Source organism: Hemitrygon akajei, chromosome 1 (genome assembly GCF_048418815.1).
Source record: "Hemitrygon akajei chromosome 1, sHemAka1.3, whole genome shotgun sequence".
NCBI classification, from domain to species: domain Eukaryota; kingdom Metazoa; phylum Chordata; class Chondrichthyes; order Myliobatiformes; family Dasyatidae; genus Hemitrygon; species Hemitrygon akajei.
In genome coordinates this window covers 110040363-110067324 of record NC_133124.1, presented here as the reverse complement: position 1 = coordinate 110067324, position 26962 = coordinate 110040363, and the positions used below count along the sequence as shown (strand labels likewise).

At 42.6% G+C, this 26962-nt stretch overlaps 1 protein-coding gene across 4 annotated transcripts in view; it reads right to left on the bottom strand.

Annotated features, from left to right (window-relative positions):
* bbs9 (Bardet-Biedl syndrome 9) overlaps positions 1 to 26962 on the bottom strand; it is a 372439-nt gene that overhangs the window by 32542 nt on the left and 312935 nt on the right. For 3 of the 4 annotated variants that reach the window (XM_073049803.1, XM_073049822.1, XM_073049812.1), the window contains one exon: positions 23407 to 24568. The exons of the other annotated variant lie outside the window; for it this stretch is intronic. In XM_073049803.1, the coding sequence (XP_072905904.1) occupies positions 24255 to 24568 (314 nt within the window). In that variant the 3' untranslated portion in view covers positions 23407 to 24254. Of the gene's footprint in view, positions 1 to 23406; positions 24569 to 26962 lie in introns of those variants that run through there. 4 annotated transcript variants of the gene reach the window in all.

Sequence of the window (26962 nt, the reverse complement as noted above, 5' to 3'; positions counted from 1 at the left end):
AAAACATGCACTCTAAGGAATTCATGTCATTACCTGGACTTCTATAAAATAACATTTATAATGTGTTGGCAATGCATAAGATGCCCTAGGGAAGCTTGTAGCAAGGAAAGCAGATGACACTTCGCATCACAGAGACAGGCAATGACCTGATAATTCGCAATGGGGATTTTAGAGAAGTTTACCTTCAATCAGTGCAGTCCTTTGGAACAAAAGAGTATAGGAGTATTAGTCTACCGTATCTTCTCAGAATTGTTGTAGAAGTCAATAACTAACAAAGTCAAATTAACACCACATACCTTCTCTTCTAGTTTACTGTAAATGCTAAAAATGGGGCAGCAACCTTCACGAGACTGAATGTGGCAACTGAGCAGACAGGTGGGCGAGTGTGAACAGTTCAGACACCACCTCTGACTGTAGACAGGAGTGGCAGCATAGTTAGGCTCTATCAACTTAATGCAACAATGCTGAACTGATTAACCTTCAATTGTTAGATCATTTAATTAAACTCAATCACTTTCATACATGTTACAGCATTGTGCAAAAGTCCCTCTGATGCACCATCAATAACTCACTCTGAGACATAAGAAGCGAGGTATCGGCTTTTATTGACTGGAAGAACGAACAACACTACATCCTGGGGAATGAGGCTGGGCAACAGGCCTCAGTCGCCTTTATACAGGGGTCTGTGGGAGGAGCCACAGGAGCAGTCCAGACAGGTATATGTAGTTCACCACACCCTCAGTGTCCTTTACATGGAATAATGTTCTGTTCAAGATCACTGCTGATCAGAACAAAGATTCTGATTCTTTAAAGATCTGTGATATTCTGACCTATCTTATTTCCAATGGAAAATCAGATCCAGGGAAAAACTGTTCAGGTTTTTACCACCATGGCAAGCTGGTTCTAAACCTCATTTGAAATCACAAGGAATATCAATATCCCAGCCCTTCCTTGTGTCATACCTACTGCTGGGAACAGGCAGGAAACCTTACAAGGAGATGTTGGATGGGCTGGGCTTGCATTCACTGGAGTTGAGAAAAGTGAGAGGGGAGTTGGTTGAGATGCCTAAGACGATGAGCTGCCTTCACAGGGAAAATGTGGGAAGATTGGTTCCTCTTGTGGGGTAACTTAGAACCAGGGATCACTGTTTAAAACAAATGAGATGGCTATTGCTGAAAGGGCAGTGGAAGCAGAGTCTCTATATACCTTTCATCAGCGGACATGTACTTTTCATCAGCCAACATAAAAACCAAAGAGAGGTAATATAATAGAGCAAAAATTTGTGGCAAGTTAGTGGATTGGGAGGGTTTTAAAAACCAACAGAAGGCAACTAAAAAAGTAACTCGGGTAAAGATAGAATACGAAAGTAAGCTAGCCAAAATTAAAGAGGATACCAAAAGTTTTTTAAGATACATGAAGTGTAAAAGAGAGGCTAGAGTGGTCATTGGACAGCTGGAAAACGATGCTGGAGATATAATAATGGGAGACAACAAAACGGTGGACAAACTGAATAAGTATTTTGCATCAGAATTCACTGTGGAAGATGCCAGCAGAATGCTGGAAGTTCCAAGTGTCAAGTGGAATGAAGTGTGTGGAGTTACCATAACAAGACAGAGTTCCTAGGGAAACTGAAGTGTCTGAGGGTAGATAAGTCACCTGGATCAGATGGTCTATACCCCAGAGTTCTGAAAGAAGTGGCAGAAGAGATTGTGGAAGCATTAGTGATGATCTTTCAAGAATCACTAGGTTCTGCAATGGGTCTGGGAGACTGGAAAATTGCAAATTCCACTCTACTTTTCAGGAAGGGAGAGAGGCAAAAGAAACTATAGGCCAGTTAGTCTGACCTCAGTGGTTAAGATATTGGAATTGATTATTAAGGATGAGGTCTCAGGGTACTTGGAGGCATGTGATAAAATAAGCCATAGTCAGCATGGTTTCCTCAAGGGAAAATTTGTTGGAATTTTTTATAGAAATAACATGCAGTGTAGAAAAAGGAGAATTGATTGATTTTGTGTACTTGGACTTTCAGAAGACCCTTGACAAGGTGCCACACATGAGGCTGCTTAACAAGCTATGAGCCCATGGTATTACAGGAAAGATTCTAGTATGAATAAAAACAGAGGATGGTTGGCGAGAGGCAAAGAGTGGGAATGAAGGAAGCCTTTACTGGCTGGCCTCTGATGACTAATGGTGTTCCACAGGAGTCTGTGTTGGGACTGATTCTTTTTACATTATATATCAATGATTTGGATGGTGGAATTGATAGCTTTGTTGCAGAATTTGCAGTCAATGTGAAGATAGGTGGAGGGGCGGGTAGTTTGGAGAAGTAGAGAGGCCATTAAACCTATTGAATGGTGAAAGGCCTTTTGATAGAGTGGATGTGGAGAGGATGCCTCCTATGATGGGAGAGTCAGAGGACACAGCCTCAGAAAAGAGGGGCATCCTTTTAGAACAGAGATGAGGAAGAATTTCTTTAACCACAGAGTGGTGAATCTGTGGAACTTTTTGCCACAGGCAGCTATGGAGGCCATACCTTTATGTATATTTAAGGCACAGGTTGATAGATTCTTGATTGGTCAGGGCATGAAGGGACACAGGGAAAGGGCAGGAGATTGAGGCTAAGAGGAAAATTGGATCAGGCATGATGAAATGGCAGAGCAGATGCAATGGGCCAAATGGCCTAATTCTGCTCTTATATCTTACGCTTTTATCGGGGGAGGTGAAAATACATAGCAGATCACCCATGAGTGGCTGAGAAGGCTCAAGGGACTGTGACTTCTGCTGGTCAATGGCTCCAACCGTCTCCCACACTATCAGCTCCCTACCATGTCCTATTCTGCCTACCTGAAACATCTGCCAATATGTTAACAGGACTGAGCAGCATCACTGTGCCACATAATCTGGGTCTGAGCTTAGGGTCAGTGGCCTCTTGCTTGGCACATTCCACAAAGTGTCAACGTCAGAGTTTGGCAACTGTGACAATATCTGGGGGACCTCACCCACCCATCTTCATGGATTTGATGCCATATCGACAGACACATGCAGTATTGCTTTCCTCTGTTGATACTGTGCTTATTGTCCTTATCCTTTGTTAGCCTTGTCCACCACTCCACTCACATCAGCTCAACTCTAAAGTCTGTCAAATATTGAAAACTGTGATTTTACTTAAATTTGAAACAATGCCATGTGGTCCCTTGCTTCCAGAGAGCACAAGCACCCTTTTTAATCTGCCAAGCAGACTTTGTGCTTTTCCATTTAGTTTGGTTCCCTCTGCATGAGCTAAGCCAGGCAGGCAGCTATAAATAACTCTTCACAGGAGGACCCGAGAATTGGCATCAGTGTGTGCTAGTGGAAGTCTGCGAGCCAACAGACAGATCCCGTCAGCTAAAACTGTGCCTGGAGCAGAAAACTGGCCCTTTCATTGAAGTCTAATAGAAGAACACGTGTTGACTGAAACAGGTTCTCTCCCCAATGCTCTTTATTTATGAGATAAAAGATAAGCAACTTCCTAAGGCAGAGCCACATCACATAAATTGAGCCTTCTGTTTGGCAGCCTGAGCTACTAGACACAATATATTTTTGAGAACCCTTGGGTACACAAAGCTGCACAGTTTTGATGTGCTCATAATCTTAGATTCATTATAGAGAAATGAAATAAGACAGCATATAAAGAGAAACACTTTACTTCCCTAATACTTTAAAATGCTTTTGAGAAATTAAGAAATAATAAACAAAGACAAAAATATTAAAATAAGTCCTTTACCCAATGGAATTTAAGCACCTGGTTCCATGGCTTTGCATACAAAAACCTGCATTTAAAGGTATGAACTAAACTTTGTAACAGTTATCACCTAAGGAGCAGTTCCTGTACACAGACTATAAACTAGTCACAGTGCTGATAGATTGTTGCATTCCATGTTGCTGAACACCAACAAAGGGTGCAACCTTATCCGAGCATCACTGGTGCACACACACAGCACGCACCAGCCCAGCATTAGTGAAACAAAGGGTATTTCTGATGCCTCTGTCTCTGTTGATGTGATGATGTCTGTGAACCTGCATTCTAAAACACCTGCCTGATTGGAATCTAAAATAAAATTGCCATTATTCTTCAAAGGCGCCGTGATTTGATTATTGTTCAGAAGCTATCAGAAACATCTAAACATCAGGAGCAACTTTTAACTTGCAGCAACTTCAGAAGAGGTTTTGCACAAGTTCCATTCTCTTCTTTCCCCAAATAAAAACCCCTTTTCCAGACAGTAGACAATTGAAATTGCTCTAAATCTACCACATCCAGACAGGCAGTTCCGAAGAAAGTAGATCACTGATAACTTGCTGCTGTGAACAGTCATTACATTGCTCCTACTTTCTCTCCTCTCACTCTGTGTGTCCGTTCATTTTTCACCCTTGTAAGTGACCACTTTATTGGCTTTCAAATTCACCTGCTGCCCTTGAAGCAGGACTTCTAGTGGATGTACGGAGTTTATACATCCCAGACGTCTCCTCACTGCTGGTGTTACTATAGTTCAAGCTAGACTCAGCAAACCTCACTCTGATCGAGGGTCAATCCCCCTGAGCAAGTACTGCTCAAAGCTCCACCAGATCATAACTTAATTGCTCAACTTTGGTAGCTATGCCTTTAGTTGCAAAGCTTTTGAATTTCCTTTCTAGATCTCTTTGCTTCTCTCCCTCTTTCCTTAGGTAGTCATTCATGGTTTTCCTATTTCTACTCAAAAGAACAACTATTTTTGTGAAAGCAAAAATCTCTCTTCTTTAATATTTAGCTCTTTGGTCCAGCTTTCAAGTTCAAGTTTAATTGTCATTCAACCATACTTGAATACAGCCATATGAAACCGGGGCCAAGGTGCAAAACATAGTACCAACAGTCATACATAGAACAAGGCACATATAGCACAAGAAAATATAGTCCAAGTCCCTGAGTCCATGAATGTTGCAGCAGTCGGCAGTCAAACACAAAAGAGCTAATCTTCTGGTAAGTGAATAACGGAGAGCAACACCGAGGAGCACACTGACTCTGACACTTCCCCCCTGGATGGCTACAAACTGGCAACACCGCAGCTTGAGGCCTAATCCTCGCCACAACCAAGGTCACGTAGCTTCCCTGCCATCCACCCCTACTGCTCACCAATAAACCAGTGAATTGTACTTGCAGTATTCCACCTTACCAATGCCCAATGGATGTTGCGATCACAAGAAAAACGACTAAGACTGTTAGACTGCACACCGCCTTTGCACTCTAATTCGGACACTAATCCGGCGCAGGCAGCAGCATGGCCCGCAATGAGTCCAGCTCCTTCAGTTTCTTTGCCAATGAGCAACTCTCTGATGGGATAGTACTTCACATTCTTAATGCTCAGCAGGATCTCACAATCAGTAAATATAAGTTTTTAAAAAACAATAACACAGTTGGTTGGCCCCACAGTAGCCACTGCAACTGAGGGCACCTCCATCTTACCAGAAGACCCTGTTCAGTCACCTGCTCCATTATGTCTCCTCAAGTGGCTTGGTGGTGGATGCCATCTTACTTGCAATGTTTAATGTTCATGGTTTTTAAAAATACAAGTTGTTGCAGAACACATTATTGCTGATATTTTGCGCAATTACTCTCTTTGTTTTTAATTATGTTCTGCCAAATCAAATCATTTGGGAGTAAAGTTCAGTCCCTGTCATTTTGCTTTTGTCACCAATCTTGAATTGATTGACCAGACAGAAGTAAATAGGCATGATCTAAATTGCCATATTGGAGTGTGGTCTCTTGGTGACCAAGACAAGGAGCAGAAATTTCAAGAATATTTGGACCCTAGTCAGACCCCACTTGGGGTACTGCGCTCAGTTCTGGTCACCTCACTACAGGAAAGATGTGGAAACTATAGAAAAGGTGCAGAAGAGATTTACAAGGATGTTGCCTGGATTGGGGAGCATGCCTTATGAGAATAGGTTGAGTGAACTCGGCCTTTTCTCCTTAGAGCGGCGGAGGATGAGAAGTCACCCGTTAGAGGTGTATGAGATGATGAGAGGCTTTGATTATGTGGATAGTCAGAGGCTTTTTCCAGGGCTGAAATGGCTAACTTGCGAGGGCATAGTTTTAAGGTGCCCAGAAGTAGGTACAGAGGAGATGTCAGGGGTAAGTTTTTTTATGCAGAGAGTGGTGAGTGCGTGGAATAGACTGCTGGCGATGGTGGTGGAGGCGGATATGATAGGGTCTTTTAAGAAACTCCTGGATAGGTACATGGAGCTTAGAAAAATGGAGGGCTAGGGGTAACCCTAGGTAATTTCTAAAGTAAGTACATGTTCAGCACAGCATTGTGGGCTGAAAGGCCTGTATTGTGTTCCAGGTTTTCTATGCTTCTATTTGACATTTAGCAGGGATAGTGCTGGTATTAAGAGATGAAGTCAATGTGGACAATGATGTTGGAATTGGTATCAGGCTGGATGAAGAAACAGCAAGGGAGTAAGTATTTGGTAGAGTTAATTAGAGACTACTGAACAGTACCCATGAACTTCCTCCAAGTTCTACCACTTACTTACACAGCAGCTTGCGTATTTGGGATGTGTTGGGAATCAAAACAACAGAGGGAAGTCCATATGGTAATGGAGAAAAAGTGCAAATTCCACACAGACAGAAGTGAACTTGGGTTGCTGGACTGAGGAGGGTTCACTAATGATCTGGTGGGTTACAAGGGCCCATAATGGTTTAGAATATGATAGAATTTTCCAATGAGCTTGAACTTAACATAGTTCATCCTCCACAGTTTCAAAGATGGAAGGGTTCATAAAAGGCTGTTATAATCTGCCACTGGTGAGGGGGTATGATACAAGTTCAAAGTTCAACGTGAATTTATTATCAAAGTACATGGTAGCGTAGTGGTTAGTGCAGCACTATTGCAGCTTGGGGTATTGGAGTTCAGAATTCAATTCAAGTGCCATCTGTAAGGAATTAAAATGTTCTCCCCATGACCATATGGGTTTCCTCCAAGTGCTCTGGTTTCCTTCCATGGTCCAAAGACAGACTAGTTAGTAGGCTAATTGGTCATTGTAAACTGTCCAGTGATTAGGCTAGTGTTAAATAGGTGGGTTACTGGGTGGCACAGCTCATTGGGTAGGAAGGGCATGTTCTGCACTGCATCGCCACATAAATAAATGAACAAATAAATGTTATCATATACCACCATGAGGTTACTTTTACTGCAAGCATTTACAGGTTACAATTATTGGGAGCTGAATGATAGCATGTGCACTGAGGGATGAAAATCTTCCTCTACGCAAGCATTCCTGTGTAGTATCTGAATATGCCTACTTCATTATGTTATTTGATATGTGTGTGTGTATATATATATATATATATATATATATATATATATATGTAGAAATGAATGACCTGGAGCCTAAGATACTGTGACAAATGGACAGTAGGATCAACAAATGACCCAATTACACCTGGACAACAGTATCGACTGTCCCCACCTACACCAGGATAACAGGATTGACTATTCCCATGTAAATCTGGACAGAACTCTTGACTCACAATTTACCTTGTTATGGTCTTGCACTTTATTGTCTACCCACATTGCACTTTCTCTGTAGTTATTACGCTTTATTCTGTATTGTTATTGTTTTACTTAGTACTACTTCAAAGTAATGATTTGATCTGTATAAATAGTATGCAATTCAAGCTTTTTATTGTATCTCTATCTCAGTATTTCTGACAATAATAAACCAATTCCAATTCAACCTACACCTGGAGGGTAAGATCAATGACTGCCCCATCTTCACCTGGACAGCAGGATCATGTCATGATTTGTTCCACTTATACCTGGACAGCAGGATCATTGACTGCCTTACCTACACTTGGGCAGTATGATCAACGGTTTGTCTCACCTGTTCTTGTACAGTAATGACTGATCCCACCTACACCTGGACAACATGATCAACGACTGTCCAACTGCTACAAACAGAGAATTTCACCAATGACTGCCTGTATTTGTATATGAAAGCAATTCATTTCTTACACTGACCATGTCTGGCATGAATCGAAGCAAAGGATTTAACACACCAGCTTGAAGTCTTATGTTGCTGACAGTCATGTACATTCCAATAAATGCACAGTGTCAGGGAGAAGAAACCAAGCACCAGATCATATACAGGGATGTGTTGCAGCATTGGTGTAACAGAGCCATTGCTGTCTCATCTTGTGCCTGACTCACATAATCTTTACACTATTCCTGTGGAGGTAGACAGCTTAACAATCTTATAGTACAAGTAAATATTATAAAGTAAAACTTCTATGTTTTGAATGGATTGTAGCAAATAAATTTGGTGACGGATTGATGTTAAATACTTGGCAACCACAATGCGTGCAAGGGTTCTTCACATGGAGCATTCACCCTGCTTAATGAAGATCTGGAGACTACAACTGTGGCCAAGGGATTCCAGTCCTGATGGGTGGTACAACACAAGGGTGGTGCTTCATCAGTCACTGGGAAGAGATCAGACGTTTTGGTTGGGGAGTGGCTCTGAGGGTTGGTCAGAGAAGACTCAGTTGCCCACAGCCTGTGTACACAAATAGAGCATTGATGCAGACTCAACAAGCATAAATAACAACTTAAAGTGAGCAGCAACCATTCCTCCAGCCCACTCAATGCCAGGCAAGAGAAGGGGGAGGATGTCAGGATGGGGGAGGAGAACAGCAGAGGGGTGTAGATGCGAATGGACAGGGAAGAGGTGGGGTATGGGATGAAGGAGGGTGCCAGAACAGGGGAAGGTATCACAGGGATGAAGGAGGAGTTTGTAACTGAGAGGGTATGGGGACAGTGGCGGGGGCTGAGACAGGGATGGAAGAGGGGTGGAGAGATGGGGGAAGACTGTTTTCAGGATGGAGAAGTGGGTAGGGTAACATGGTATGACTATCTCCAGAACAGAGGAGAGGTGGAGGACAGAGGGGTGTCTCCAGAACAGGAGAGGTGTGGGTGATAGGGGAGGGTTATCTCCAGAACGTGGGGGTGGGCGTTGGGATGAGGGATGGAGGAAGAGTCAAGTGATGGGGAGGGACTCTCCAGGATTGAGGAGGAGTAGGGAATGGAGTAATGGTAGAGTATGGAGGAGTGATGGGATGACTTGGTTCCAAGGATGGGGGAGGGATGAGGGTCAGACAGCCAGTTTACCTTGTAAACACGAACAGGTCAGAGTGGACCTGTTCTCCAGGGTTTGAGACTGTATTCTCCATGGAAACTCAGAACATTGAAAGGGATTTGATAGGCTGAATCAGAGAGCAAGTTTCCCAAATGAGGACTTCAGAACCAGTTTAGGTTAAGGAGGAGGAGGAAATAGGAGTGGAAGCAGGACATTCAGTCCCTGAAACCTGTCCCACCATTCAGTATGATTGTGACTGATCTACACCTGCCTCAACTTCTCTTTTGTACCATTTCTCCACAGCCCTCTGTTCCACCACCTGTTCACGATAAGTGAGATAATGGTCTCTGTTGGGTCATGCCTTTGGTGTCTCTCACTTCTAGTGAAGACGGAATCCTTTTAAAAGCACAAGCTCTAATCTTTGGAAACCAAATGGTGAATAAGGTGATGAGTAAGTCATTGAAAATTCTTAACTCATTTCAGACCCTGCTTTATATTCTGTGATAATTGATGGGTGATGTCTGAAATGCAAACTTCCAAGTCTAAAAGTCTATCAGTATACATGAAATGTGAAAATGTCCTTTTCAAACCACAACAACATTACCATTCAGCTTTAATGAGATGCCTTAGACACAGATGTACTTTAGAAAAAGTGTAATATACTGTTGCCTCACATGAATTTACTAGGAACATCTAGTAACTTAGGGTGGGCTGCTCTATAAGAGATTCAATATACAGACACAGCAAACAATGAAGCTCACAGAGTGCTCCTAATGGACCCCTTTGTTTTAAAATGCATCCTTCTCCAATTACCTGGGACAACTGGATTCCAACAAACAAAACACCATGTTATAGCCAAAGCCTTTTGTATGCAGGGCACACACACATAAACAAGCCTGTGACAAGCTGAGGACAGCAAGTTGGAAAAGTGGTTGGACTGTGGACATGTGCCAACTCAGTTGGTGATGGTGGGCTGTGAAGGAAAACCAATGGTGCCCACACCCGGTCCTGAGTTTCTGTACAGCCTGTATTTTCAAAAAAATGGTCATAAAACAAGCACTTAGTTTAGAATAACAGCAAGAATCTAAACTTCAAGTGTTAATTGCTTGTCCTGAACAGATCTGCACCAGTCTCACAATATCAGACTGTTTGAGGATTTGCCTTCTGCCTCATGTTTCAGTTTCTTCTGCCATCAGTGAAGTGGGAAATGACCAGCCTTGAATTTTCATTCTTTTCCTTTGAAGAATGATGCAATTTCCAGTCCAGGAGAACCTCACGACAGTGGGACAGTGGAACACCATCTCAAACTCACAGAAATTCATCACCATCTCACTACTTTCTCCTCAACAGCTCGTGGCTGTAATATTAATCAATGGGTCTACAACAGAACCAGTCTCAGAGAAGACTGCAGCTCACGCTAATGAACTTCCTGTAAGAGTGGAGCTAACCTATTGAACTAAAAGAAAGCTGTTGAACCCACAGTACCTACACTGCAAAACCAAGCTCACCAAACTTCAGTGGTCCAGCTGCTACACTGAGACAGCCCTCTGTGCTGAGCTCCAAGGCATCATTGTCACTTTCACTGCAGCCTATGAGAAAACGGGCCTGCATTCAATATCCACAAAAGAAAAGTCCTTTACCAACTTTTTCATTGTACCACACTACCTTTCAACAATAAATATTCACGTGACTCTGGAAAACATGGATATGTCAGAGGTGACCTCTTGGGACAGACATGGAAGATGAAATTCACTACCAACTTCAATACATTAATACAGTCTTTGGTTGAATAAGGGAAGGAGTACTTGAAAATCAAGAACTTTGACTGAGCTCAAAATTCAGCTTACCACTCAGCAGTGATCCCTGCCTCCTTTATGCATCTGAGACCTGGACTACCTACAGCAGGCATCTCAATCCACCAAGCTGTGCGTGGTGTTCATATGTCCAACAGCAGACATCTATTTTGAGCTCCTTCATGTCAGGAGATTGCCAGGGGGACAGAGAGAAAGATTCAAGGGTGTGTTCAAATGCTCTTTGAGGAAATGTGACATCCCACTGACACTGCAGAACCTCTGGTTGATGTGACCAATGTGGAAACTGTAGACTCTGCCACAGACAGGGCAGGAGGTACCTGATGGGTGAGTAGGGGAAGGAGTTCTTTAGAATGTTGAATATTCTTTCAGCTGTTTGTCCTCAAACTCCTGTTGCCAAGACACAAAATCTTGATGAAGGGTCTTCGTCCTGAAATATTCTCTGTTTGTCTTCCCACAGGTACGTGGCCTGACTTGTTGAATATTTCTAGAATTTTTTTTCTTTTCATTTTAGATTTCCAACATCTGCAGTTTTGATTTTCAATTTATTTCCATACCTTGCAAGTCACCTTTTAGTAAAGAGAGACGTTGAGTGATGAAAAATGCCAATCCTACCTGACTAAGGAAGAGTATTTGAAGACGACTTGAAACTCAGCACTTAGCTCACGATCAAGCTGATCAATGAAACAAGTGTGATCTCTACCCTCCTGCGTGCTTCACACAACTCACACCAAAGCACCCCACAGCATTCCAGCAGCATCCAAGAGGCAATTGAAACAGGAAGCCTTGACATCCCAATGATCTCAGTGACCCAGATCACCACTGCAGTTCAGATGGTTGTATCAGGTGCAACCTCTGTATCTGACCCTTCCGGGCAGTAGGCACCATGAGAAATTGCTCATGAGTGGAATTCCTTCATGACAATAAATGCACACTGATGACTAGTCCACACCTCATTGGACCTCTGTACTCCACAGTCTTTATACATAATTCTCTGAAAGTGCAGACAGAGAGGCCAGAGCAGAAGGTATATAGAATGGATGGGCATTGAGTACATGATTTGGAATGTCATGTTGCTGTTGTACTAAACATTGGTTGGGTTGTAACTTGGGAGTACTGTGTACAGTTCTAGTCGCCAATTATAAGAAGGATGTGATGAAACAAAAGAAGATACAGAAAACATTCATATGGATGATGTCTAGATTGGAGGGCTTGAGATACAAATAAAGATTGGATGGGGTAGGCCTATTGTCTCTGCCTGCTCCTGCCCCACTGAACTCGTATCTGCACACTTCAGCTCCATTTTATCCCTCTTGGTTCAGTCCCTTCCCACCGACATCTGTGACACTCACATAGTCTCAATCTCCTCAAAAACATTCAATTCCCTGGCACCAACTACCTCATTTTCATCATGGATGTCCAATCTCTATACACTTCTATCCCCATCAAGAAGGCTTTAAAACTCTATGCTTCTTTCTCAACAAAAGACCCTCCACCCCCCTCTGTCAGGCAGAACTGGTCCTCACCCTCAATAATTTCTCCTTTGGCTCCTCCCACTTTCTCCAGACTCAAAGTGTAGCCATGAGCACCTGCATGGGCCCCAGCTATGCCTGCTTTTTCATTGCCTATGTAGAACAATCCATATTCTAAGCCTTCACTGGTAGTGTTCCCGAAATCTTCCTGCGCTACATTGATGACTGGATTGGTGCTGCTTCATGCACCCATACTGAGCTCATCAATTTCATTAACTTTGCCTCTAACTTCCACCCAGCCCTTAAATTCACTTGGCCCATTTCTGACACACATTGTCAATCTTTCTGCCTACATCTCTGGAGATAAATTGTCTACCGCCATCTTTTATAAACCTACCAATTTCCACCGTTATCTTGACTACACCTCTTCCAACCCTGTGTCCTGTAAAATTCTTTTTTCTTTTCTCAGTTCCTTTGTTTCTGCCACATTGGTTCCAGGATGAAGCTTTCCTTTCCAGGACATCAAAGATGTTTTCTTCAAAGAACGGAGTTCACCTTCCTCCACCATTGATGATGCCCTCACCTGCATCTCCTCCATTTCCCAGACATCTGCACTCATCCCACCTTCCTGCCATCTTAACAGGGATAGAGTTCCTCTTATCCTCACCTATCATCCCATGAGTCTGCATCCAACAGACCATTCTCTGCAATTTCAGCCATCTTCCATGGAATCCAATCACCAAACACATCTTTTCTTCCCCCAATTCTCCACTTTCTGCAGAAATTGCTCCCTCCATGATTCCCTTGTCCATTTATCCTTTCCAATTATTTCCCTCCTCACACATATCCCTGCAAGCAAGAGATATGCTACACTTGCCCATTTACTTCCTACTTTACCTCCATTCAGGGCCCCAAACAATCCTTACAAGTGAGGTAACACTTCATCTGCAAATCTGTTAGGGTCCTCTATTGTATCCAGTGCTCCCAATGCAGCCTCCCGTACACTGGTGAGACCCAACATAAACTGGCGGACGGCTTTGGCAAGCACATCCACTCCATCTGCCAAAAGTGGTATTTTCTGGTGGCCAATCATCTTAATTCCTACCCCATTGCCATTCCAACATGTTGGTCCATGGCCTCCTCTTTTGCCACTCTCAAGGTGGAGGAGCGACATTTCATATTCCGTCTAGGTAGCCTCCAACCTAATGGCATGAACATCGATTTCCCCTTCTAGTAAAAAGTGTTTAAAAAAATTCCCCTCCCATTCTCTCTGCTCTGATTCCGCACTATGGCCGCTTACCTCTTCTCCTAACCTGCCTGTCACCTCCCCCGGTCCCTCCTTTTTCCCAATGCCCACTCTCCTCTCGTATCAGATTATTTCTTCTCCAGCTCTTCACCTTTCCCACCCACCTAGCTTCACCTATCACCTCCAGCTGGTCCTCTTTTCCTTCCCACTACATTTTTATTCTAGCATCTTCCCCCTTGCTTTCCAGTCCTAAAGAGGAGTCTCAGCCGAAATGTCAACTGTTTATTCATTTCCATAGATACTGCCTGACCTGCTGAGTTGTTTTAGCATTTTAGGTGTGTTGCTTTGGATGGGCTAGGGCTGTTTTCTTCGGAGCAAGGGAGGCTGAGAAGTGACCTTATAGTTTTATAAAATTATGGGATACATAGATAAGGAAGACAAACAATGGCATGGCATGGTGTCTAAAACTAGAGGGCACTGGTTTAAGGTGAGAGTGGTTAAGTTCAAAGGAGATATGAGGGGTAAAATGTTACATAGAGTAGTTGGTATCTGAAATGTGATGCCAGAGCAGGTGGCAAAGGAAGGGGGAGTAGCAACATTTAAGAGGCATCTAGACAGAAAATGGAGTAACCAAGCTTATTGGGATGTGGAATTAATGCTGACAGGTGGGATTAGTGTATATAGGAACGATGGTCTGCATGGACATAGCAGGCTGAAGGGCCTGTGTCTATGATATCCTCTATGAATCATTTACCCCAACCAAGATTACTTAGAGATATCCTGTTTATTTCTTATTACTGCTTTTTGGAACTGCTGTGCATAAATTGTTTGTAAGTAATTCTTGAGGATTCAGAGGACTAAAAGGCATTGCAGAAATACAAGATCCTTTTCTTTACAAAAGAACCTCTTGCTAATTTTGATCCATAGTGCAAGTAATCAAACATGACACCTTCAACATATGCAATGAAATAGGCAGATAATACCAAGGTTGGTCATGCGGACGAGAGTGAAGAGGAAAATGTAAATGACAGGAAGATCTGGATGATGTCACTGGCTAGACAATAAAATGGCAAATGGAATTTAATCCAGGGAAGTGTGATGTAATGTATTTGGAGAGAAAGTGCAATAAATGAAAAAATATTGAGAAGTCTAAAGGGATAGATGGTTGGGCCTTGGAGTGAAGATCCATGGATCCCTAAAAGGGAGCAGCATGTCAATGAAGTGCTTCGAAAGGTATGCCACACAAATAAGTAGGAAGAGTTTATTTCTTTTGGCTGAACTGGTAAATAGTCTATTATTGTTACATGTGCTGAGATAAAGTGAAAAGCTTTTTTTTTGCATGCCACACAGACGTATATTGAGGTAGTACAAAAGGGAAAAAAACAGAATGCAGAATACAGTTACAAGTGTGGGTAGATAGATAGACCATGATGAGATAGGTTGAAAAATCAAAAGTTCATCTTTATCATATAAGAGACCCAATCAAAAGTTTGACAGTTGCAGGATAGAAGCTGTCCTTGAGCCTGGTGGTATGTGTTCTCAAACTTTTGCATCTCTTACTCAATGGAAGGGGGAAGGAGGAAGCAGAGTAGTTGCTGTCCTCAGCTGTGATGTACTTGGCCCAAATGCCAGGAACACAGATTTACAGAAATTGGTAGAGGGATTGATAGGAAGATTAGGAGCTATCAGTGGCCAGCACAAATATGATAGGCTTATTGAACTGTCTCTGGATCACAAATCTTCCACAGTATATGTTCAGGCCAACTCTTTTATTGAGCAATACTGTCCGTGTTCCCCTCCACCATCAGATTTCTGAATGATCTATGAATCCATGAACACTACTTTATCATTTGACTTTTGCACTATTTATCTATTTGTGTAACTTGTAGTAATTTTAAAGTCTTACATTGTACCATTGCCACTAAAACAACAAATTCTTGACACACCAGTGATAATAAATCTGATTCAGATTCTGTGCCAGAGGAGCATATCACACATTTCTGGGGGAATAGGAGTTGATCTTTAGCAATTTGCTGTTGTTGAGAGGTTTATTGTGAAATGCTCTGCCTCTGACTACTCCAGACAAGTTCTGAAGGCAATAATTCTGCAATAGATATCATATTCAGGCCCAGACAATGACCATAATACTCTTACCTCACTAATGCAATGAAATATTTATGACACAAATAGGTTTCAAGTTTAAAGGAAACAGATCAGTAAGGAGCTGCATTTACAATGACTGCTAATGCCATTGCTTGAGTAGGGAATACTGACCAAAATTTGACAGCATTAAGTGATGCATTATTTGCTCTCTGTATCTCATGGGAAGGTAAAGGGTTCCCATAGCGCACACACATCAGTGATGAAATGGGCATCAACTCAGAAAGCTGGTTCCTGAGGATATAAGAGAGCAAAATGAAATGAGATAGGTTAGTTAGAAAAACAACCAAGTATACAGTGAGGGGAAGATAAGAACACAGTTTGTAAAGATAAGGAACCAGGTGAATTATTTCAGAAACAGCTTTACTTGTTGTATTGGGCAAGTGTAGGATGTTTTGGATGGTTGAATTGAGATTGTCCACATCTATAAGTATCTTCAAATGTTGTATCAGAAGTCTCCCATTCCTGACAGTACAGGTGAATTTTTCTCATGCTAAATGGAATGCTATTAGTGACAGTCTCAGCATCGAAGATACAAACTTCCTTAACAGGATAGAAGTTATAAAGTTATCAGAGGCATAGACAAGGAAGACAGTCAGGACATTTTCCCCAGAGCAGAAATGTTAAATACGGCAGTACATTTATTTAAAGTAAGAGGGGAAAGTTTAAAAGAGATGTGCAGACAAGAGAGCGCTACTAGGTGCCTGAAATGAATGGGCTACCAGAGATAGTAATGGAAGCAGATACAATAGTGGCGTTTAGGAGGATTTCAGATAGACACATAGAGAATGGAGGTATATGGATCATACATAGGCAGAGGAGATTTGGTTCAATTTGACATTATGTTAGGCACAGGCACTGTGGGCTGAAGGGTCTGTTACTGCATTGTATTGTTCTATGTTCTCAGGTAAGGTACAGAGTACCTGCCATCTGGCAGGTGTGAACTAAAGATCCAAGAGGTTTCTCTGCTGTTGTGGACACCATGTACCTCCAAAAGCAATGAGCAAACTAAAGAACTGCTTGTTATCTTTCTCCTGGTTGTGGGATATGGATGAGCAAAAAGCAGCCTCCATACCTGCCAACAGAAAACCACAGCTAATTTTTCATAGGTATTGAATCAATGAAATGTCCAATTCTGAGCAGGGGTTTTACATATTATCTACTTTCCCCTTCGAAATGGCACTTCCCCACAATCTGCCACGGCCTCATTGTGTTTGTTAGCCAGACTTCACACTCAAAATACAATCCAGACCCACCTGGCCTCAAGACACTATTTGGATCCACCTCTCAAGATGCCATTTGGATGCACACCACTCGAGATGCAGCCCAGTTCTCACCCCTCTGTGACAGTATGCTAGATAATGAATTATTTTACACATTAATACATGTTGGCATCTCTACTGCTAGAGGACTGGGATTAAGGGAGCCATGTGTGTGCCATTTTGAAATACAGACCAGCACCCATGAGGGCAAAGGATGTAGATGAGACAAGTGACAATGAAAATTCACAGTCTGGAAATCACTGTCAGAGACATTAGCAGACAAATATTTCAACATTTCTAAATCATTCCTTGATCCACTAAAGTTAGAAGTTAGCTTTAATCAAGAGGGTTGGGTTAAAATGCCCAAAAGACTCTTCATTTGTAACCTCCACCAGCCAATCCAAACAAAGATTCATCCTAGCCTCCAAATAAATTTCAAAATTCATAAAAGCAGGAATTGTTATAGATGGCTTGAGGAACATTCATGCACTTCAAATAATTGGTGCTTTGTTGCACTGATGGTGCTAAATGGCCTTCAGTGGAAAACACTTCCAAGGTAGGAGGCTGTGGCTTCAAAACCCCCCAGAGACTTGACTGTAAGGATGGTGGATTCAGAAAGTGGTTGGTACTGAGGGAGCACCACACTGTGAGGGGGACAGCAGTGAAGGAGTGTCGCATTGTTAGAGGGATAGTACTGAAGGAGTGCCATATTATGGGAATGCTGTGCTGTGAGAAGGGAAGTACAAAAGAAGTGTCACACTATAAGAAGGGTGGAGAGGGAGCACTGCACTGTGGGAGTGCCAGTACTAAGGGACCTTTGTGCATTGGAGGTGTGGTACTGAGGAAGTTAACACTTTGCGGAGGGGGGATCAGTACTGTCAGAGAGGTGCTAAGGGAGCACTGCACTGTTGGAGGGGTGATACTGAGGGAGTGCCACATTGTGGGAGAGGAAGTACTCAGGGAGTGTTCTTACAGTAATAAAATCCAGTTGCCTTCCTAATTACTTGCTAAATCTCCATGTTGACAACCAGTGATCTTCAAATAAAGCTGTCCAGATTCCTGTGAACACACATTTGCTAAATTCAATTTCCTCACGGTTTCTCATGGAGTTACCCCTTTGGCCCATTATGCCCACACTGACCTGATCTTCAAATACCTATCTATATTAATCCCGATTGCCACCACACGATCCTTCTCTGAGTAACAATTTAAGTACTCATCTAGATATTTGTTAAGTGTTGGGAGAGTCTCTGCTTTCATCACCTCTCAGGTAAGTGTTACAGATTTCAATTCCCTCTGGTGAAAAAAAATCCTCCTTACATTAGGAATGACAAATTTTTCCTAATTCCCAAAGACTGAATTGCCCACTGAATATATCACCATCATTCACATTTACTACTGAGCAGCAACAGGTACATTTATGGTAAGCATAAAGTAAGACGGGCATTTGCTGCAAATCAATGTCCAGTTATCCAACTCAGCTAAAAGTATCAAGCTCAGGCAGGCGTCTGTAAAAATCTAGTTTCACTAGCCTACATCTTCTCAAAACACACACTCTATTCCACAGTTCTGTGCTCTGTCCAAACAGCTGCGAATTTGAAACAAAACCAGAACTATTTATTTTCATATACATTTCTAATCGTAATTTATATTATATTTTATGTATTGCACTGTACTACTGCCACAAAACTACAGGTTTCATAACATATGTCAGTCATAATAAAACTGATTCCAAAACTGCTGAAGATACCTGGCTGGTTTCTCTGAAGAGAGTAACAGAGTCTCTAGGTTGATGATTTTTCCAGTTCGGAATTTCAATTTTTTGTCACGTTTAGTGAATTTGAAGCTTGGTCAGCATTGTTCATTTTCAATTTGTCACAATGAAGGTTTGTTGCCAAAGTGTAAAATACCTGTAGTCCTGTTCTCATTGTGCTTACTGTAAGGTCCCAAGCCTAGATGTGAGTATTAGATCGCAGTTCAAATTGCAAGATTGCAAGAATCTGCTGCTAAATTCTGTGATGACCTCCCAAAACCAGTCAGTGCCTTCATGTGGATTTCAAACAATGAGCTAAAATTACCAACACGAAATGCTGGGGAAACTCAGCAGGTAAGGCAGCACCTATGTCAATGAATAAACAGTCAATGTTTTGGCCCAAGACCCTTCACTGGGACTAGAAAGGAAGGGGGAAGACTCCAGATTAAAAAAGGTTGGGGGGGGGGAGAGGAAGACAAGCAAGAAGGTGATTGGTGATGCCAGGTTGGTGGAAAAGATAAAGGGCTGGAGAAAAAGGAACCTTTATAGGAGAATAGAGTGGACCATGGAAGAAAGGAAAGGAGGAGGGATACCCGGGTAGGTGATTGGCAGGTGAGGAGAAGAGGTAAGAGGCCGGAGTGGAGAATAGAAGAGGGTAGCAGGAGGGAAAAAGGGAAAAAAAGAAAAAGTATTACTGGAAGGAGAAACTGATGTTCATGCCATCAGGTTGGAGGCTACCCAGGCAGAACAAAGTGTTTCTCCTCTACCCTGAGAGTGGCTTCTTCGTGGCTAAAAAGGAGGCCATGGATTGACATGTCGGAATGGGAATGGGGATAGGAATTAAACTGGTTGGCCACCAGGAAATTCCTCCTTAGGGATGGACTGGAGGTGCCTGACAAAGCGGTTTCCCTATTTACGATGGGTCTCACCATTGCAGAGGAGGCTGCATTGGGATAAAATAAGACGACCCCAACAGACTTGCAGATGAAATGTTGGCTCACCTGGAAGGAATATTTGGGGCCCTGAATGAAGGTAATGGGGGAGGTACATCAGCAAAAGCAGAATTTTCTGGTGGCCAACCATCTTAATTCCTATTCTCATTCCCATTCTGACATGTTGATCCATGGCCGTCTCTTTTGCCATGACGAGGCCACTCTCAGTCTAGAGGAGCAACACCTTATATTCCATCTAGAGAGCCTCCAACCTGATGGCATGAACCATTTGGCAGAAGTTTAATTTCCCAGTGGTCAACCATTTTAATTCCTATCCCCATTCTTGTTTGACATGTTGGTTCATGGCCTCTTCTTTTGCCACAATGATGCCACTCTCAGGGGAGAGAAGTAATGCCTCATTCTCTCTAGGTAACCTACAACCTGAAGGCATGAACAACAATTTCTCTTTCTGGTATTATTTTATTTTTCTCCTCCCATTTCCCTCTTCTATTTTTCACTCTGGCTTCTCACCTCTTCTCCTCACTTGCCTATCACTTCCCCGGTGCTCCTCCTCCTCCCTTTACTCTCATGGTCCACTCTTCTCTCCCATCAGATTCCTTCTTCTCCATCCCTTTATCTTTTCCACCCACCTGGCTTCACCTATCTATCACCTTCTAGCTTGTCCTCCTTCCTCTCCCCCATCTTTTTACTCTGGCGCCTTCCCCCTTTCTTTCGAGTCCCGATGAAGGATCTGGGCCTGAAAACTCAATTGTTTACTAATTTCCGTTGATGCTGACTGACCTACTGAGTTCTCCCAGCATTTTGGTGTGTTGCTCTGGATTTTCAGCATCTGCAGAATCTCTTATGATTGTGGCTATAATTAGCAAAGGTGTGGGAAAGGGAGGACTCGCAACAGCACCATAGGGTATGTTTTCTTGTGGTGCACCTAAGCATTTTTTCCTGCTGTGAAACAATTCTTTTGCATTCTTGAAATTTACACTTCAAACTTTAACAACTTATACAGTACAAACCTTTCTGCCATAACATGCAATCACAGACTTAGCCTTATCCAAATATAATCACTCTGCATTGCCAGGAAATTGTTTAGCAGTCAGTTTTAAGCTCGTTCACACTTCATAAAAGAGTTCAATGCTCTCATAACCCTTTCACCTAAGCACACCTATAATTACAGCTGAACAAATTAAAACCTGCCAAGTACCAGCCAATGATTCAAGAGCTTCCCAGGTAACTGGACCTCAGCTGATACTTAAAAGGCACCTTTATAGATCTACATCAAATTTGACAACCCAACTATTTTGGAATTTATACCATTAGGGTAACACACAAACTAAATAACACCAATATTTAGGACTGCTCACAAACACGAGAAAATCTGCAGATGCTGGAAATCCAAGCCACACACACAAAATGCTGGAGGAACTCAGCAGGCCAGGCAGCATCAAAGGAAAACAGTAAACAGTCGACGTTTCAGGCCGAGACCCTTCATCAGCACTTCTCATTTTTAATCCCTTCAATGTGGTTGACAGATGCTTTTAAAATTACCGTCAGTGAAAATCTTTCCAGGGTTCTGGAGGAATTCCTTAGCCCGGCTCACCTGAGGGTTGGATCTACTCACCTGTACTCTGGAGCCAAAGTTGACAAGTGACCAGTCCATTAAACAACATGACGAAGGCCATCAGCCGAGTGACTGAGCACTCATCCACCATCTCCTTCCTCTCAGACTAACTACCCCATTTCACCCTGAGGCAGGGATCTGTTCATGGACAGAATTAAAGCACAATTTAAGCATGGCTAATTCAGACTCTACCTGAGCCGGAGGACAGGTAATCTTTAAATGCCTAGCCTGACCTGAACCAGACACATAGACCTGGTTCCTAATGGGATAAGGTTAGGTAAAGGCTAATGCAGAAAAACAATTAAAAAAAACAGCCAGTGCCACAGTTAGTCAGTAAGTCAACAATATCTAAATAGATGAAAGAGCACCAAACTGAAACAATAGCACTAGTTCTCATGTACAGAGACTTCCTGACCTGCCATGTAACTCTGAATCTTCCCCCTCCCCAAGATTTTTATCATCTGCTCAAGGAGGAAGAGCTATCCCCCACACTCTGCTGGCTTTGTGAGGGACCTCAGGCCCCACAGGCCGAGTATCAGTGCCAGTAAGGGGGCAAGTGGGCTTGAAATCCTTTTATCCCTGAGACAAATGTGACACGTCCCATCAGGTTGGGGGATTGGGCTTGGATCAGTTAGTCAGACCCCACACACAGGCATTGGATCAAGTGGTCAGACCCCACCCAGGGACACTGGATCAGTTTAGCTGGGATCAGATGGTCACACTCATACAAGGACGCTGACCAGTGACCATCTTCAGTCATGATCACAGGAGAGCTGCTGCCAAATCCACAGCAAGGGCTGTCATGGTACAGCACAGCCTTGCACTTGGACAAAGCTGATCATCCAATGAACACTGGTCACTCTAACCAGATACTGAATCTCACCCAAGCTACTACCATCAAAAACACCAGAATTCAACACCTTCTCAGATAGAGTTATAGAATACTACAGCAAAGAAACAGTCCCTTCTGCTCATGTAGTCCAAGCCGAACTATTAATCTGCCTTCTCCCATCAATCTGCCCCTGGACCATTGCCCTCCCATCCATGTACCTATCCAAATTTCTCTTAAATGTTAAAATCGAACCTGAATCCCCCACTTCCGCAGGCAGCTTGTTCCACACTCTCACCACCTACTGAGTGAAGAAGTTCCCCCTCATGTTGCCCATAAAAATTTCACCTTTCACCATAACTCATTACCTCTAGTTCTACTCTCAAGCAACCTCAGTGGGAAAGGCCTGCTTGCATTTGTCCTATCTTGTATATCTCTATCAAATCTCCCATCATTTTTCTTTTCTCTAGGGAATAAAGTCCTAACCTATTCAATCTTTCCCTGTAACTCAGGTCCTCAAATCCTGGCAACAACTGAGTAAATTTTCTCTGCACTCCTTCAATCTTGTTATCTTTCCTGTGACCAGAACTGCACACAGTACTCAAAATTAGGCCTCACCAATGTCTTATACCATACAGCTTCAACATAACATCACAACTCCTGCCCAAAAGCCCTTTTTGTGACCTTATCTATTTACTGTATAACAACCACTTTCAAGGAATTATGCACCTATATTCCCAGGTCCACACTCCTCACTGCCCTGCTGTTCACCATATAATTCCTACCCTGGTTTATCCTCCCAAAGTGTAACACCTCACACTTGTCAGCATTAAATTCCATGAAGATGAAGGACTCTGCCTAATGCCATCAGCTGAGTAGCTTAAACTGTGCACCCTTTAACTGGATGTGGTGGGTGCCAAAATGAAAAGAAGACCAGCATATCTACACCTTTCAAATCTTACTCAGAATGTCCTAAAGTTAGTGCGATACTTCTGAAGTGTTGTCACTGTAGTAATGTCGGAAACATGGCAATTAGTTTTATACAATAAGCTCTCAAAATCACAATATCAAAGTTCAAAGTACATTTATTATCAAAGAATGTATGCAATATACAAACCCAAGATTTGTCTTCCCACAGACAGCCACGAAACAAAGAGAACCCTAGAACCCGTAACATCTTCCTCCGGTAGCAGTGAGAGGCTGGTAGATGGTGCTGAACACCCTCGCCTTCTGCTCAATATAACTAACCAAATAATTCTCTCTTGTATTGTGAATTAGGGATAGATATTGACCACAGGGAGAACTTGCTCTTTCAAACAATGCCATGGGGCCTCTTCTGCCTATCTGAGAAGTTAATTTTGGGCTGGTCCATTGTACTGTGCTCATTTAGGCATCTTTGAGTGCTCAGGCATTACACATTCTCAATGAATTATTATTCATTTATACTAGTAACTCTGCAAGCACTTTCCTGTAATGTTCTAATACCAGGATTGTATTTTATATGGACTCAGGGGTGTGCTGATCAATGGAACGTACTGAAAACAAGTTATTTCCTAATATTTCTCCTTCTTCACTTCTGTTGCCTATGTTTTAATCCTGTCCCAACTTTTATGGACCTATTCTGCTTCTTACTGTCCACTGTGTAGTTTGACACATCTGAGAAATATGCTTATTTTATGTTGCTTGATAATTTCACAATCCACTTCAATAACTATCTCTACCTTCAATCCCACTAGCAAACTTGGTTCATTACACAGTGCACAGAGAGGAAGACAGTTCCTTAGCATTGATTTGATTGCAAGAAATCTCATGGAATCAGGACAAATAAAACAGAGGACAGCTCCCATTGACCATCTCCTATAGCTCTCCCTTGGTTGGTGAACAGATAGACAGACAGACATACTTTATTGATCCCGAGGGAAATTGGGTTTCGTTACAGCCACACCAACCAAGAATAGTGAAGAAATATAGCAATATAAAACAATAATTAATTAAATAATAAGTTAATCATGCCAAGTGGAAACAAGTCTCTCCAGGGTCTTCATGATGTGGGAGGTCAATACCACCGGTCTGTAGTCATTGGAGCCACTGGGGTGCGGCGTCTTCGGTACAGGAATGAGGCAGGACGTCTTCCACAGCACAGGAACCCTCTGGAGACTCAGGCTCAGGTTGAAGACATGGTGAAGTACTCCACATAGCTGGGGGGCATAGGCTTTGAGCACCCCGGGGCTAACACCATCCGGGCCTGCAGCCTTGCTTGGGTGGAGATGTTTCAGCTGTCTTCTCACCTGTTCAGCTGTGAAGTCAGTTTGTGCTCCTTCACATTGAACATGATTTGGAAGATAAGGATCAGAATTAACTCAGGGTGGGGACATTCAGTATCTTTTACCAAAGATATTGACAGACTACATGGTCAGCAGCACCACACTGACCAACTACCCAATTCAGAAGACTGAGTCTGGAGCAGCTGGACAATGAACCAACACTGACTTCCAATTCCCAACCAACCCACTTATTACATAAGCATTTGAACATGCATTATCACAGTTTTTTGGTGCACTCTGCAAAACCCTAAAGATATTTCATCCTGCTTCTCAGAAGATTATGGGTTCAGTCTACAATGTGAAATTAGGTCAACACCTGACAAGCATTTAGAGAGAGTCGTATTGTATAGGTACTCATGAGGTGTTAAATAGAATTCTGATTCCCGCAGTTGTTTTACAACAGATATATCATTACATTCAAATCTGCAGCACATGATCTAAAGGACAAACAGCTCTGGGTCCTGAAATTCTCCATTGTCTTTCCATTCACCTAAGATGCAAAAGAACAGAGCACTTGGAGATTCCCAAAGGAAAGATCTAAAAAGTCATTTCCCCAAGGACCCCAAAAAACTCCTGCCTGGAGAATGGTGAGAGACATATTAGACTGAAACAATTTGCAGCAAAGTTTATGTAACAGGTTCCTGGTATGAGTGCACAGACACTGGTATTTCTGCAGTGAGTTTATCATCAAGTTACTTTAGGTGTTTCTGTTTGTTGCTCATGACATCCCTGATTTCCTGGGGGTATTCCCACAGACACTGCAACAGCACAGTAGCTCCTGAACACAACTCTCAAGTAGCCTCTGCTGAACCACTTAAAACCAGCAAAGAGACACAGTGGGATGCTACTACAGCTTGGGGTTCTGGAGTTCAATTCTAGCACTATACTGTAAGGAGTCTCCCTATGCTCTCCCCGGGGAATGCATGGGCTTTCACCAGGTCCTCCTGGTTTCCTCCCACAATCCAAAGATGTACCAGGTTGGTTAATAGTCATTGTAAATTGTCCTCTGATTAGGCTAGGGTTACAGGGACATCCTATTAGGATGGTATAGCAACCTTGACCAAGACAATCTGACTAAGCTGTTGCCTCTGACACAAATCATGTATGTAGCTGCCTCCACAACTTAATTTCAAATGTGTTTTTTTTTGCGGTTTTATTTCCTATTACCAGCATCTGCAGCCTCCTTTATTCTTACTTTACTTTTGTAAATGTAAATGTTACTTTTAGCTTTAAAAGTTGACACATTGTTCACAATCATCATACTGGTGGAATTCTGAGAAAGCATTCTTGCCAATCCAAATGGCTTTTCTTTTATAAAAAAAAAGCATCTTCACTAAAATACTTAAACAGCTTTGGAAATCTCAGAATTATCTTTCAGTTGGTGCCAAATTCTTGCCATCATTTGTTCAAATTTCAGTGAAATAAGTTGTCCTGGAGGCAAGCAGCTGCCTACTTTATCATGTCCCCTGAGTGCACTATCACAAACTGCACCATTAAAGGCTGTATTTTGGTCAAAGGAATCTTCTGCGCTGGAATGAAACACTATTGCTGCGGAGCACCAGGCTGACAGAAGACAAATGAGCAGATGTATACAGCAAAACTGCATGTCTGTCTGTACTGTATATTCAAAAAAAATCTTCTGAACACTTCCTGCCTGCTGGAAAGTAATGGGGCACGTACTTGTATCTGTAACAAACTTCATTTGATCTTTTTAAGGGAAACCTTGGGCTTTGATTACGTTTTAGGTTACTTAATAAAAAAAACTTTAATTTACATTGCACCTTTGCAGTATATTGTGTTAGTGGATCCTTCTCCTCATGCAGACACATTGTAATTTACTTCATGCAGCAGCCAAATAAACAGCAGTAAACAAATGGTTGGGTGGGGGGGGGGGGGGGGGGGGAAGATGAGCCTTTGCTTATTGGAGCCCGCTTAAAAATGTAGGAGAGAAAATTGGACAGATTGTAATCCTACCACTTGGATTTCAGTCACATCTTCAGCATTACTGTTATTGCCCAGACTCCTAGTTCGTATTCAGGCTAAGAGCAGACATTTTCTGGGCACTATCCATGGTGATAATTCAGGAGTGATGCACTGGATCATGCAGGTGTTCAGACCAGTATCTGTCCTCCTTTTATACTTTTTCTTGGGACAAGTTGCTTCCACTCCAGTCCTACACTCTGGAGGACTTATGAGGCTTATGACTTATGTGTCTTATGAGGCTGATATGGCAACTGCAGTCTTGGTTGTGGAATGGGGGGGGTGGGGGGAGGCTCGTGACAGTGGTAATTATCAAATGCTGTGTTCCTCCCATTGCATTTGCTGGGCTTCTGTGCGACCCTGACAAAAGGGTTCAAGCCATCACTGCCACACTGGGAAGGTATGAG